Below are 15,364 nucleotides of genomic sequence, written 5' to 3' on the forward strand. Positions count from 1 at the left end.
AGCAAAGCCCTCATAGAGAAGAATCCGTTCCTTTACTTTAACATGAGTCTGGCCTCCACTGTGGGCCATAGGAAATCAGAGAGTGGATGGTGAGTGTTCAAAGAGATAATCACGTGTAGAAGTACTTCCTTTCAAATCACAGGCCTAGGCTTCCTCAACAAGGTGATGATGTAACTAACACATTTCTGCTTTTGGCTTTTTGTTTTGTTTCTTATACCTTTTCCTCTCTCTTCCCTTAAATACATAAATACACTCTAAGGCTGATCCCTCCTTATCATGAAAATAATGAATTCATGTCTATAATATAATGATTACATAAACATTAATGTGTTTTTCACTATCATTATTATTTCCTTTGTGGCCCCACCAATAACGACCACAAGATTTGCTTTGGGAATGGAAGTATTCAGTTTCTTGGTTCTTAACATTTCAAGAACATTTAAAACCGGCTCAAAAAAAAGAGAAAAAAAAAAAAGAGTTTGGTTTAATTTTTAAAGAAGGCAACTAAAATCAATCTACCTTGATATAAAATGTAAAAACACATTAATCACAGCATTGTATTTTAAAAGATGGGAATTTAGTTGATACTCATTTTTATATTAAGACATAAGTTAATGACTTGTATATCTTAAAGGGTTTATCATAAAATGTTACTGCCCAGTGCATTTTTGCAAAGAGTAAACAATTCACTGAGAGTATTAACATTCACATGTGTAATTGGAGTTTACAAATGTACAAAACTTCGGGTAATAAAGAGTTCAAACTTATTTTTCAACATCCGATAAGCTCATTCCCCTCAAACGGTTTGATTACAAAGAAGCACAAAGGGTTACCACCTGTGGCAAAATGTGAGAAACAAAAGCAAGATGGTAACTACAGACTTGAGAACATAATATCCAAACAGTACCTGTCCATATCAAAAGACAAAAGCAAAACATCTTTTATAACATAAAAGAAAACAAATCCATAGAATTAAATACTACTCAGGTGAAAGAACATTGTAGTGAATATAACATTTATTTTCTCTACATAAATTTGCATGTCTTAAATTTAATACAAAACACCATGTGTCAATTATTCCAATTTGAGAATATCATAACACGTGGTTCTTAGTGAATCTAAATATAATAATAGGTTGAATATTTTAAAAGAACCCAAAGATCATTTTGTTTTCATCCGCTCATTATTGTTTTAATGCTCTAACGTTTTTCTTCACTCATTAGACTAAACCGATTTAGAAATAAAATACATCATCAAAGCTTATATAATACAGCTATTTCTGAAAAAAACTAAGTATTAGCATCGTCTTTAGTATGTCATTAAAATAGTGGTTGTGGTTAAACAAATACAAATTAGTGCAACTAATGTAGAATAAAGTTACAAAGCAAATGTTAAAAGTTTTATCTGGTGTATGTGCACTATAATAAAGGAAATTGGATAATGGAGTAAAGTGTGGTTATTAATAAATGAAATTCCCAGTTGTGTTGTATTTAGGAGGACTGCATTTGTCTGCATATGTTAAACCAGGAACGTATGTTCACCACCCACCAGCTGTAGTTATGATTTGCTAAGAAATGACTTACTAAGAAATGCAGGATTTAATCCTGGTTCATCCACTCCTTCCTCCCTTGTTTTATCATCTTCACGTTGAGACTGGGCACTTTGTGCCCAGGTATGTGGCATTGTGAATTTGCTAAAAAATGTGTCCAGTGGTGGTAGGATAATTTTCCTAAATTCATAAGGAAGAGGATATCTTCTTCACTTAGAAAACAAAGCACTACATTATAATTTGACAGTTACAACGCAAGCCCCAGCTCTTCCTAGACACAGTGGAGCAACCTAAAAGAGAAACAAAAAAATGTATTTGTTGGATTGGCAGGTACAAAAGTTGAGAAAACCATACCCGGTTTGAAAAGTACTGAAATAGTCTGTTTTTGTCAAGGAGCTCTGCCAAACCCTGCCGCCCCAGCCTTGCTGTGGGCCTGGTTCCTTCCCCCGAATCCCTCCTGCTGCCAGAGTTTCACAGATTAAGTCGTTTAGGGTGTATCGCATTATTATGCAGTATTCGCTTCTCTTTAAAGGTAATTCTAAAAAAAACTGCTCAAGATTTTTCTACCTGACCCTTTGTTTTGGCCAAAATGATGTACGATATGGATAATGAGGAAATGCTGAACTTTAACTCTGTGGCCAATGCGGACAAAATATCAAGTATTATCTCGAAAAGCCCTTTACCAGATGTGCTGTCTCAGAGCACACCAAACACACTTCGTGCCTGGGGTCTGCTTATTCCAGGGGAACCAGTAATTTCACATTTACTGACTGCCTTCTCTGTGCATGGTGGAAAGGTCTAAACCCATTCGACTAATTTTTAGCAGAGTATATAAATAATAAATAGTACTCCTCCAGCTCCTGAGGAATTGAAACAAATCTGGTGAATAAACTCTATGACAATGAGACGGAAGTGCGGGGTGCCAGGGAAAGAGATACGATCTCAGTTTATAGATAAGGAATAATTCTTAAATCTTTCACTTACTCTTTTATTACTATTTTTTTAAGTAGCCTAGACACTGGGCAATTCATAGTGAAAATAAAAGTGTAGACAAGGATAGTTTTTAAATTTTTTTAAACATTTTATTTATTTTTGAGAGACAGAGACAGAGCACAAGCAGGGGAGGGGCAGAGAGAGACACACACAGAATCCCAAGCAGGCTCCAGGCTCCGAGCTGCCAGCACAGAACCTGGCGGGGCTCGAACCCATGAACTGTGAGATCATGACCCGAGCTGAAGTTGGACGCTTAACTGACTGAGCCACCCAGGCACCCCAAGGATAGTTTTTAAAGAAGGGCTACTTTGAGCACATTAAGACCTAAGAATTAAAACAACAGTATTTAGGGAAGGAGTGACTAATACAAAGTACTAAGAAAATGTGTTTTGTACTTATGTATGTAGGCGTACGTTAATGAAATGTTTTCGTCAAATACACGAAATCAAAATGACTTTCTAATCAGTTTGGCCTCTTTCCCAACCTTTCCAGTTGAATGACTGGATTTTAAGAACACACTGTAAGAGAATTCTCAGTTGTTCTCAATTTGAATCTATTGTTTTGATCACTGTTCTATCTCCCTGAACAATCAAATCACCTGCTTTAAAGCCAAATCTATTCACAGTATTCTAGGAGTAACCTCTAGGTCATTTCAGTCACAAGTGTCTGTTTGTAATTAGGAGCTTTTCTCAAAACACCCATGACCTGAAGTCTTTACACTGTAAAGAGTTGATGTTGCCATAACAACCAGGGAGAAAGGTCAGCTTAGAGTATTTCTTCAATACAGTGCAGTCACCTCCTGCTTTGGGTCAAGGTGGGTTGTAGGGTGGGTGATGACTTCAGACTTTATAATCTCATTTCATTCCCTGACCAAATGTCCTCTTGTCCATTTGTTGGAACACTAAATGGAAAACATTTGTTTTTCAGATTCTATGGCTATAAGTTCAAATTTAGGTGCTTTAAAATAGTAATAGAGGTGGCATGCAAACAAAAAAGCTATGTAGTCACAGATTGTTAATTTTGATAAGAGAGTAATTCAGCATAAAGTATTAATTACCTGTAATAACAAATGTTTTAAAAATATTTTTTAATGTTTATTTTTGAGAGAGAGAGTGAGAGAGAGAGAGAGGAAGCGCACAAGCAGGGGAGGGGCAAAGAGAAAGGGAGACACAGAATCTGAAGCAGGCTCCAGGCCCTGAACTGTCAGCACAGAGCCTGACATGGGGCTTGAATACACAAGTGAGATCATGACCTAAGCTGAAGGTGGATGCTCAACTGACTGAGCTACCCGGCGTCCCAATAACAAGTCTTAAACACTGGCCAATAGATTTCCTTATAACTAGTCTAACAGCATAAATCAAATATATCTTAGAAAAAGAGATTTTTACATCTCATTTTGGGCTCCTTCGTTATCATTCATATTGCCATGGTGGGAGACTGATTTCATTTCTAATGAATTTCTGTAGCTCTGACTCAAGCCCTCAAATTATCTCTTCTTCCCTCTACCAAATAATCCTACTTAAACTTAAGAAACAAGATCAAGGTCACACGCTCAGTCCCTTTTTCTGTCTTTTTCATTTAAAAACCCTTTTTTCTCAATTCTGCTTCCTGCCCTTCTTTCAGTAAAGTGCCCTTCAATGTTACTCTCTCTTTCTAGCATCTGGAATCTCTACTCTTGTTTTCACCTCTATTTTGAAAAAGACCCACGGCTCAAATTCTAACTCCATTTATTTGCTGTGTGACTTGGGTCAACTATTTAACCTCTCTGTGTCTCAGATTCCTCATCCAGTAGAGCCTGGTACATAAAATGTGTTTAATAAATGTTAACTTTCTATCATCATCATTATTTGAAAATTGTATGCCCCTCTAGCTCCTGCATTTATTTTTTTCTTTACTTTTTACATTGTGATCTGTCTCAAAATAAATAAATAAACATTTAATTAAAAAAAATTGCTCTATTCCATTATCTTATCTAAGACATTGTCTGGTCATTCATTTGCTGTTTTCTTCACCTTCAATCCAACCCAGTAAGTGTAAAAAGAAAGGATAGATAGGACTTGGTAATATCTCTTGAATCCATCTATAGAGTTGACAGCTCAAGCCTTACAAGTGAAGCAATCTTCTAGATGTTTCATTTTTATCCAGCCTTCGCTTCCCCTGCTCCTGTCCCCAACTGCCACATGAACTTCCTATTACTGTATCACTCTCCTGGTTAAAAGTTTCCACTGGCTTCCCACTACCAAACTCTTTACCCATGGCCTTCATAGACCTCCATCCTGACCCCAACCTTGCTCTCTAATAGGAACTCTTACTCTTGCTAAGCATGGATCCATATAACCAGCCACCCTTCCTCAATTATCTTGCATATTTCTGCTTCAGTGACATTTCTTTTGTGTTTTTTCACACAGCTTCCCATTTCTTTCTACCTTTTTGAATTGGATCAATTCATTTAAGGCTTAACTTAAATCCAGCTTCTCCTCACTAAAGCCCTCTCAACAACCATTTTATTTTTTCTTTGACTTCATATACCACACAATACCTATACCATGGGACACTTCCCTACCAACTGTTCTACATTGTGGGTTCTCCCCTTACACATGCAGATCATACCTATTTAAGTAGCTAAGTTGTATGACAGTGGGGATGCTTTTAAATTTTGTTTTCTTGACAGTACTTACTACTGCTCCTTGTATGTAGGAAAACCTTGGCTCAATTAAACATTTGAGCATCTTTCAGTACCAGATACTAAATTGGGTCACAAAATTTCTAATTCTCTTCTTGGTAATGATGGAAACAAGGATCTCAGAAGATCATTCTTAGAAGTATGAAACCCTCCAGAAATAGACATGGTTGGAATTCTGCTAATAAGCTTGCCAGGTCAAGACTTGTTAATATAATTTAAGATTGCTATCTTTATTAGGTGATGACCAGACATTTTATCTGCTTCCAGATATCAATAGCTTGAGTATTTAAAAATTATTGCTCATGTATGGATAATTGGTTCAAATTTTTCTGACTTCTATCTTTTTTCTTATTTTCCACCATCTCCCTCTCTTTTTCCCATAGCTCTCCTGTAGTCCTATCTGCTTTACCAATACTAGAATATCTCATCAATTCCCAGCAAGCCAATGGTGGCAGATCAAAACTATTAATAATTTCCTTGAGTATTAACTTCTACTTCAAAGGTAATTTTGGATTTTAATTATGTTATAAAATTAAACAGTCCTTCTTGTTTTCATATATTTAATTCAGAGATGACCTTATCATGCTTATGCTATATATTTTGATATTGGATAAAATTTAAAGAATCAGTTTTACCAAACAAATTGTTTTAATAAAAACAGAGAAGTGTAATAATGAAAAATGAAATGCCATACCTGGGTCCACTCATTTGTCTGGGGATCATAAGCCTCCACTGTATTAAGGTAAGTCTGTCCATCATACCCTCCAACAGCATATAATTTATCACCAAGTAAACAGACCCCTACTGCATCTCTGCTGATGCTCATAGATGCCACTGCAGTCCACATATCTGTTTTGGGATCATATCTGAAAGAAAATTTTAGAACTGGAGCTGACATTGTCCTCACCACATTTTTATGTAAAAATTGTTTATGGATGAAAGACTTGCATATAAGACCTGATACCATAAAACTCCTAGAAGAAAACATGGGGGGAAGATCCTTGACATTGGTCTTGGCAATGATTTTCTGGATTTGACACCAAAAAGCAAAGGCAACAAAAGTAAAAATAAACACAAATGACCATGTCAAACTAAGAACCTTCTGCATGGCAAAGGAAACCATCAATAAAATGAAAAGGCAACCTATAGAATGGGAAAGAATGCTTCCAAATTATGCATCTGATAAGAAGTTAATATCTAGAAGATATAAAGAATCATACAACTCAATAACCAAAAAACCCAAATAAACCAATTAAAAATGAGCAAAGGGTCTGAATAGGCATTTTTCCAAAGAAGACATCTACATCGCCAATAGGTACATGAAAAGGTGCTTAACATCACTAATCATCAGGAAAATGTAAATCAAAACTACAATGGCTGTTAGCAAAAAAGATAATAACAGTGTATGTGAGGATGTGGAGGAAAGGGAAAAACACTGTGTACTGTTGGTGGGAATGTAAGTTAGTGCAATTGCTATAGAAAACAATATGGAGAGTCCTCAAAAAATTTAAAATAGAAATAACGTATGATCCAGTAATTCTACTTCTAGGTTTTTATCCAAAGAAAAGGAAAGCACTAATTTGAAAAGATATATGCACCCTCATGTTCACTGCAGCATTATTTACAGTAGCCAAGACATGGAAACAACCTAAGTGTTCATCAATGGATGAATGGATAAAGATGTAATACATCTAGAACACACACACACACACACACACACACACACACACACACACACAGTGTAATATTATTTGGCCCTAAAAAAGAATGAAATCTTGCTATTTCAAACACATGGATGAACCTTGAGGGCATTATACTAAGTGAAATAAGTCAGAGAAAACAAATACCTATTATCTCACTTCACATGTGGACCCTAAAACAAAACAAAACAAAAAACCTGGCACTCATAGGGTGCCAGAAGTAGGGCACGAGGTTGGGGGGGGGGGAGGGGGAGGAATGGGTGAAATGAGGGAGGGGGATCAAAAGGTACAAATTTCTATAGTTATAAAATACATGAATCATGGGGATATAATGCACAGCATGGTGATACAGTTAATAATACTGTGCTTTCTATTTGAAAGTTGCTAAGGGTAAAAAGTTCTCATCACAAGAAAAAAATTTGTAACTATATATGGTGATGGATGTCAACTAGGCTTATTGTGATCATTTCTCAATATATACAAATGTCAAATCATTGTTATACACCTGAGACTAATATGACAATTACACCTCCATAAAAGAATACCTACATATCCAGAAACACCTGGGAGAGGCAGTATAGCAAAGTGGTTAGAGAACGCGCTTTGGATTTGGGCTGAACAATCTTAAGTCCTTATCCTTCCAATTATTAGCTCTGTGGTATTGTAAACTTACTTAAAATCTTTAAATCATAGTTTCTTTACTGGTAAATATTGCTCACCACATAGCATTGAAAATTAAATGAGGGGGCGCCTGGGTGGCGCAGTCGGTTAAGCGTCCGACTTCAGCCAGGTCACGATCTCGCGGTCCGTGAGTTCGAGCCCCGCGTCGGGCTCTGGGCCGATGGCTCAGAACCTGGAGCCTGTTTCCGATTCTGTGTCTCCCTCTCTCTCTGCCCCTCCCCCGTTCATGCTCTGTCTCTCTCTGTCCCAAAAATAAATAAACGTTGAAAAAAAAAATTAAAAAAAAAAAAAAAAAAAAAAAAAAAAAAAAAAGAAAATTAAATGAGAATGCATAGTAAGCATTTGATAAATGTCATCTTAAAGATGGGTTCATTTATTACACTTGTTTCCTATTAGCAAGGAATACAATCTTGTAACAAAAATTCAAAGAATACAAAAATATGTAAAAAAGCAATAGCTAGCCTTTTTTCATTCCAACTTTTTTTTTTTTTTTTTTTTTTTTTTCCAACGTTTATTTATTTTTGGGACAGAGAGAGACAGAGCATGAACGGGGCAAGGGCAGAGAAAGAGAAGGAGACACAGAATCGGAAACAGGCTCCAGGCTCTGAGCCATCAGCCCAGAGCCTGACGCGGGGCTCGAACTCACGGACCGCGAGATCGTGACCTGGCTGAAGTCGGACGCTTAACCGACTGCGCCACCCAGGCGCCCCTTTTCATTCCAACTTTAATTACAGAGTCAAGTGGTAACGACTCTTAACAATTTAGTTAGTATTTGATCTTCTAAATATTTCACTTTTTATTCTGAGGACCCAGATGTCTATTTCAGAACATGTTTTTAATTCAATTTACTTTTTCTTTCCAAGTGTAACATTAAAAGTTTTTTCAGGGGCGCCTGGGTGGCGCAGTCGGTTAAGCGTTCAATTTCAGCCAGGTCACGATCTCGCGGTCTGTGAGTTCGAGCCCCGCGTCAGGCTCTGGGCTGATGGCTCAGAGCCTGGAGCCTGTTTCCAATTCTGTGTCTCCCTCTCTCTCTGCCCCTCCCCCGTTCATGCTCTCTCTCTGTCCCAAAAATAAATAAAACGTTGAAAAAAAAATTTAAAAAAAAAAAAAAGTTTTTTCATTAGGGGCGCCTGGGTGGTGCAGTCGGTTAAGCGTCCGACTTCAGCCAGGTCACGATCTTGCGGTCCGTGAGTTCGAGCCCCGCGTCAGGCTCTGGGCTGATGGCTCAGAGCCTGGAGCCTGTTTCTGATTCTGTGTCTCCCTCTCTCTCTGCCCCTCCCCCGTTCATGCTCTGTCTCTCTCTGTCCCAAAAATAAATAAACATTGAAAAAAAAAAGTTTTTTCATTAAAAAAAATAAAAATAGTTTAGTTCTTTAAGCCTACCCCTTGTCTTATTACTGCTATCTAAAGTACATTTGGACATATTTTTAGAAAAAATCAGTATTTCCCTGAAAACTTTTAACTTACAGTATTATAGCTTCATTTAGTAAATCCACGACACTTAAACTATCCAAAAGAGCTAAAGTAAATACTGAAACTGCTTTATGGGTTTTGATTGTCCACTGAAAATCTGAGGAAATCAATACATGAAGCTCTGTGTAAGATGGCTTACACACTCAATCATTATAGCTGTCCATTTTTGAAACGTCTCGTTCCTTTCATGAAATACATTACCTAGAACAGCCCAAAGTTGTCTAAGAGCAGATACATCATGCTACAATGACCTATACTGCTTGTAATACCTCTTGCATCAATGAACAATTTTTCATCAGGTGCAGTACTGCAGTGAGCTTGTAATGTATAAAGTATACAAAGGCTTCCATATTCCTTTCCTGAAATGTAACATGCAACAAGCATAGTCTGGATTACTTTCCCTAATACAGGGGAAATGCAGGTGTAACTCTCCTGCTTTCTCAAAAGACAACAAACCAACCTTCCGTATTATTTCACAGAAAGCACTCATTGCCATCAAACCTGCATTTCGCTTTTTATCCTTCTTCCAATCATGTATAAATAATACACACACACACACACACACACACACACACACACACACACTAACTTCCAGTTGCTCATTAAAATCTAGACTCTTTGATAAGGCCTTAAAGACTCAACGTGATTTGCCCCTACCTCCACTCTAGTCCGCCTCCTTTCCTGACACTGTCTCCCTCATTCTTTGTTCTCCAGTCATAGTGTCTACCTTTCAGCTTTCCGAATGAATCATATTCCTTTCTGCTTAGGAGTGTTTGTAATGTTCCCTTTGATTCTACCTCCTAAATCCGTTCAATTCTCTCCATTCCTTAAATTAGACTAATAGTAACAGATGGAGCCTGAACTATTGTCCAAATCGTCCATTGATGTTAGGCTCTTTACCTGGCCCATACTTGAGTTTCATGAGGCCAGTTTGGATGACTTGTTTAGCCTTTTAGTCTGCTATTATTTCATGTTATTTCATTTTATATGAAAATGTGTTAGTAACGTTCCTCTCCTTTTTACTTATTTAGCCTCCAGCCCCTATTCCTTCTCTTTGAAATTCATCAACCTCCTTTCCTTTTCTTGTCAGGTACAGTGTCCAGCACAAAATACGTACATAAGAAATGTTTGTCATTTGGCTCAATTAATAAATTGTATAATCAATTCTAAGGTACGTTTTCTTTTTTTTTTTAATATGAAATTTATTGTCAAATTGGTTTCCATACAACACCCAGTGCTCATCCCAACAGGTGCCCTCCTCAATGCCCATCACCCACCCTCCCTTCCCTCCCACCCCTCCATCAACCCTCAGTTTATTCTCAGTTTTTAAGAGTCTCTTATGGTTTGCCTCCCTTCCTCTCTAACTTTTTTTCCCCCTTCCCCTCCCCCATGGTATTCTGTTAAGTTTCTCAGGATCCACATAAGAGTGAAAACATATGGTATCTGTCTTTCTCTGTATGACTTATTTCACTTAGCATTAACACTCTCCAGTTCCATCCACATTGCTACAAAAGGCCATATTTCATTCTCTCTCATTGCCAAGTAGTATTTCATTGTATATATAAACAACAATTTCTTTATCCATTCGTCAGTTGATGGACATTTAGGCTCTTTCCATAATTTGGCTATTGTTGGAAGTGCTGCTATAAACATTGGGGTACAAGTGCCCCTATGCATCAGCACTTCTGTATCCCTTGGGTAAATTCCTAGCAGTGCTATTGCTGGGTCATAGGGTAGATCTATTTTTAATTTTTTGAGGAACCTCCACACCGTTTTCCAGAGAGGCTGCACCAGTTTGCATTCCCATCTAAGGTACATTTTCAGTAGGCAGTAATACAATGAGAGAAGAATCTGAGTAGGCATTAGGAGACAGACTGAGAGATGGGCAACTCAACATTTACAAAGCTCTGAAGGAACTGCTTCGCATATGGTAGATGTTCACTAAAGAGTCATTAATTTGTCTGCAAGTGTCAGACAAACTTTTCCTTCACAGGAAATTACCTTTCCACACAGTCTGAGAGTCTGGATGTCAAGTTGGATGCAGGAGCATCGTGTCCTCCAATAGCATACAGCAATCCATTCCAGGTAGTTACTCCGACTCCCCCTCTCCTTTTGGACATTTGAGCACAGAGTGTCCATTTATTAGTATGAGGATCAAAACATTCTACTGATTTGAGGCAAGAACTTCCATCACGACCACCAACTGCATAAAGTCTGTAAAAAACAGTGGCATCATTATGATTAAGACACAGAGGTTATTCTTATGGTATTTCATTGAATTTAAGATGCTACAGATTATAAGACAAACTGTCAATTTATGTGCCATCAAGAAAGAAGATATGCTACCATTATATGACATATGTGTGTAACATATGTGTATATATATATATATACACACACACATACACTATATATACATACATACATCATGTATATAGATACGTAGATAGATAGATACATATCTATATATATAGATATCATCCTGCATAAAATAGAAGAGGGGTGCCTGGGTGGCTCAGTTGGTTAAGCATCTGACTCTTGGTTCTGGCTCAAGTTGTGATCTCAAGATTCATGGGTTTGAGCCCCATGTCAGGCTCTGAACTGACAGCATGGAGCCTGCTTGGGATTCTCTCTCTCTGCCCCTCCTCTGCTTGCATGTGCACTCTATTTCTCTCTCTCAAAATGAATAAACATTAAAAAAAGAGAAAGTGACATGAAAGCAATGACCACTATTTCACAGCTGCCATCTGTTTGGCAGGTCACCACGGATTTTACAATGCATTACAATTTAGAGGTACAAGATGTGTCTTAGAATAAATGAAATGTGGTGTATAAATACACCATGACTTATTTCTTAAATAGCTAAGATAGGACTGGATTATAAAGGAAAGAAACGAACCTTCTCTGCACCTACCACAGGCTAGACATTTTACCTGTATTAATTTAATCATATCAATGATGCTATGAGAAACCATTTATATTCCTGTTTCATGGGTGAAGAAACAGGCTCATGAAGATTAAGAGGCTAATACAGGGTCAGAAGCAGAACCAGGGCAGTTATAATAATGAGCAGTTGTATGGTGAGCAGTCGCCTGGGATGCTCTTGTAAGTGAAATAGGAGGATAAAAGGATTGCTTGAAACAGTGGTATATAAATTAATATTTATTACATGTGAACAGTATCCTTCATTAATTCAAATTACTGCAGAGAATACTGTAAGTTATTGAAAATGAATATGGTATGTTAATGTCCTAAGTGCTGCCTAGTAGATAAATTTTAATTATCAGTCAATATATTTCATTAATTTAAAAGTCTTTTACTCTGAACTTAAAATATATAAAAAATATTTTAAATATTTGAGCATTTGAATATTTTTATTAAGCACAAAATCTTCTTGTACTTACTATTCACTTGGGAAGCTCTTTATAGATATTTTCCTAATCTTTTTTTCAAAAGAGTAAAAAAAATCATTTCATTGCTTATATAAAAGTCTTCACATTTTGAATTTACAGATGCCTCAGTTAATATTTAACTATTTTTCTTACCTCAAGAAATAATATTTGAACTATACCAAATGTCTGCCAATTAAAACTCTAAGTTATTATATTGAGGTGTATATGTGTGTGTGTGTGTGTGTGTGTGTATTTAAAGACTTTTTCTTAGTGTTTATTTATTTATTTTGAGAGAGAGAGCATGTGTGGGAGGGGCAGAAAGAGAGAATATCAAGCAGGCTCCACACTGTCAGCCCAGACCTCAATGTGGGGTTTGAACTCATGAACCGTGAGATCATGACCTGAGCCAAAACCAAGAGTCAATGCTTAACCGACTGAGCCACACAGGCACCCCAAGACATTTGTTAAATTTTAATTCATAATGTAAAGTACACTATGCCACTTAAACTGGTTCTTTTTCTTTTTTATCTTCAAATTTTTCGTTAAATTCTAGTCAGTTAACATATAGTGTAATATTAGTTTCAAGTATAGAATTTAGTGTTTTAATCACTTACATACAACATCCAGTGCTCGTCACAGCAAATGCCCTCCTTAGTACCCATCAGCCATTTAACCCCTCTACCCTCCTGCTCAGCAATCCTCAGTTTGTTCTCTACAGTTAAGAATCTGTTTCATGGTTTGCCTCTTTTTCTCCCCACTATGTTCATCTATTTTGTTTCTTAAATTCCACACCAGTGAAATCTGACTGATTTGTCTTTCTCTGATTTATTTCGCTTAGGATAATACTCTCCAGCTCCATGCATGTCATTGCAAATGACAAGATTTTGTTCTTTTTGAAGGCTGAGTAATATTCGTGTGTGTGTGTGTGTGTGTGTGTGTGCGCGCGCGCGCGTGCACATCTTCTTTACCCATTCAGCAGTTGATGGACATCTGGGCTCTTTCCATAATTTGGCTACTGTTGATAATGCTGCTAGAAACATTGGGGTGCATGTACCCCTTAGAATCAGTATTCCTGTATCCTTTGGGTAAATATCTAGCAGTACAATTGCTGGATCATAGGGTAGTTCTGTTTTTAACTTTCTGAGGAACCTCCATACTGTTTTCCAGATTGGCTGCAGCAGTTTGCATTCCCACCAACAGTGAAAGAGGGTTCTCTTTTCTCTGCATCTTTGCCAACATCTGTTGTTTCCTGTGTTATTAATTTTAGCCATTCTGACAGGCTTGAGATGATACCTCATTGTAGTTTTTATTTGTATTCCCCCAATGATCATTGATTCAAACTGGTTCTTAACTGAGAAGATGATCATATCTGAAATAGCAACATGTGGCTGTAGCAATATCTTATTCTATCTAAACTTTATATTAATAGTATGGAAAGTGAAATTTATTTGAAACTTTGTTAAAAAATTTATCTCTTAAAAACTACTTTCTTGTGTTATCATTCTTAATGTTAAACTATTCTTATTTTTAACTAATACTTGTAGAATATTTGTCTGAATATGGGATCACAGAATATTAGAGGACACCAACAATTAGAAACTATTCATAATTAAAAAAACCATGTACAGGGGCACCTGGGTGGCTCAGTCCTTTAAGTGTCCAACTTCGGCTCAGGTAATGATCTCACGGTTTGTGACTTTGAGTCCCACATCAGGCTCTGTGCTGACAGCTTAGAGCCTGGAGCCTGCTTCTGATTTGGTGTCTGCCCCTCTCTCTGCCCCTCCCATGCTCATGCTCTGTCTCTCTCTGTCTCTCAATAATAAATGTTAAAAAAATTTAAAAAGCCATGTACACACACACAGAAACACAACAACAGGATTCAAGGCACCACCCCCTCTTCACAGTGAACTCATGGGTCTTGACTATGAAAAGTGGTGTAGTATAGGGATTAAGAGATGAACTCTGGAGCCAGACTCTGGATTTGAAGCTTGGTTCTAACACTTACTAGCTCTGACTGTGGACAAGTTATTTAACCTCCACCTGCCTGAATTTCATCATCCAAAACACCTCTAAACCCTGTCTCAAAGGATTATTGGTGATCAAATTTAATATACCTTGAATAGTGCCTTACAATGGTTTAAGTGTTTAAGGGGAAAAATAAATTCTATCTCTATTTGTATTCTTTTAGAAAATGGCATTTTTATTTAAAAAATAATTTTAAACATTTATTCATTTATTTTGAGAGAGAGAGAGAGAGAGAGAGAGAGAGAGAGAGAGAGAGAGATTGCATGAGTGAGTGTAAGCAGGGGAGGGGCAGAGAGACAGGGAAAGAGAGAATCCCAAGCAGGCTCTGGGCTGTCTGTGCAGAAACTGATGTGGAGCTCCATGTCACAAGCCGCCAAGATATTGACCTGAGCTGAAATCAAGAGGTGGACACTTAACGAACTGAGGAAAATGGCATTTTTAGATCTTAAGTGTCCAAACAATGTTTACAATCAGTTAATGTTAAGGGCTAAAATGTACCAATAATACTTTCTGAAGAAACATGATCTCAAGCAATGGCTTTCAAATTGTTTTCTAAGAACAGAATTCTGTGGAGGACTTGAGGAGGTCCCAAAAACAGTGCATTTGAAATTTAAGTTTTAATAATTTTCAAAAATGTCACTTCACTCAATTAAAGGCCATGAAAGATTCACAACTCATCTTTCTTTCCCATGACAGTATCTATTACAGTATAAACATTATGTCAAATTATGAAATTGTGCCCAATTGTATTGTACTATATGCTTCAAAATAAGACTTAATCTTTTCTGACTTTTAAAATTAGGATCAAGAATGCAACGGGCTGGTGGATACTGAGATTTAACAGAAAAAAAATTCTACTACTTTTAAT

General features: G+C 37.0%; 1 protein-coding gene across 6 annotated transcripts in view; it reads right to left on the reverse strand.

Annotated features, from left to right (window-relative positions):
- Positions 1–698: 698 nt before the first annotated feature.
- Positions 699–15,364, reverse strand: part of KLHL5 (kelch like family member 5) — a 94,254-nt gene continuing 79,588 nt past the window's right edge. For all 6 annotated transcript variants that reach the window (XM_047856034.1, XM_047856037.1, XM_047856036.1 and 3 more), the window contains 3 exons: positions 11,081–11,293; positions 5,920–6,091; positions 699–1,839 (listed from right to left, as the gene is read on the reverse strand). In XM_047856034.1, coding sequence (XP_047711990.1) covers positions 1,783–1,839; positions 5,920–6,091; positions 11,081–11,293 — 442 coding nt within the window. In that variant the 3' untranslated portion in view covers positions 699–1,782. The remainder of the gene's footprint in view (positions 1,840–5,919; positions 6,092–11,080; positions 11,294–15,364) is intronic.

Source organism: Prionailurus viverrinus, chromosome B1 (genome assembly GCF_022837055.1).
Source record: "Prionailurus viverrinus isolate Anna chromosome B1, UM_Priviv_1.0, whole genome shotgun sequence".
Lineage (NCBI taxonomy): Eukaryota > Metazoa > Chordata > Mammalia > Carnivora > Felidae > Prionailurus > Prionailurus viverrinus.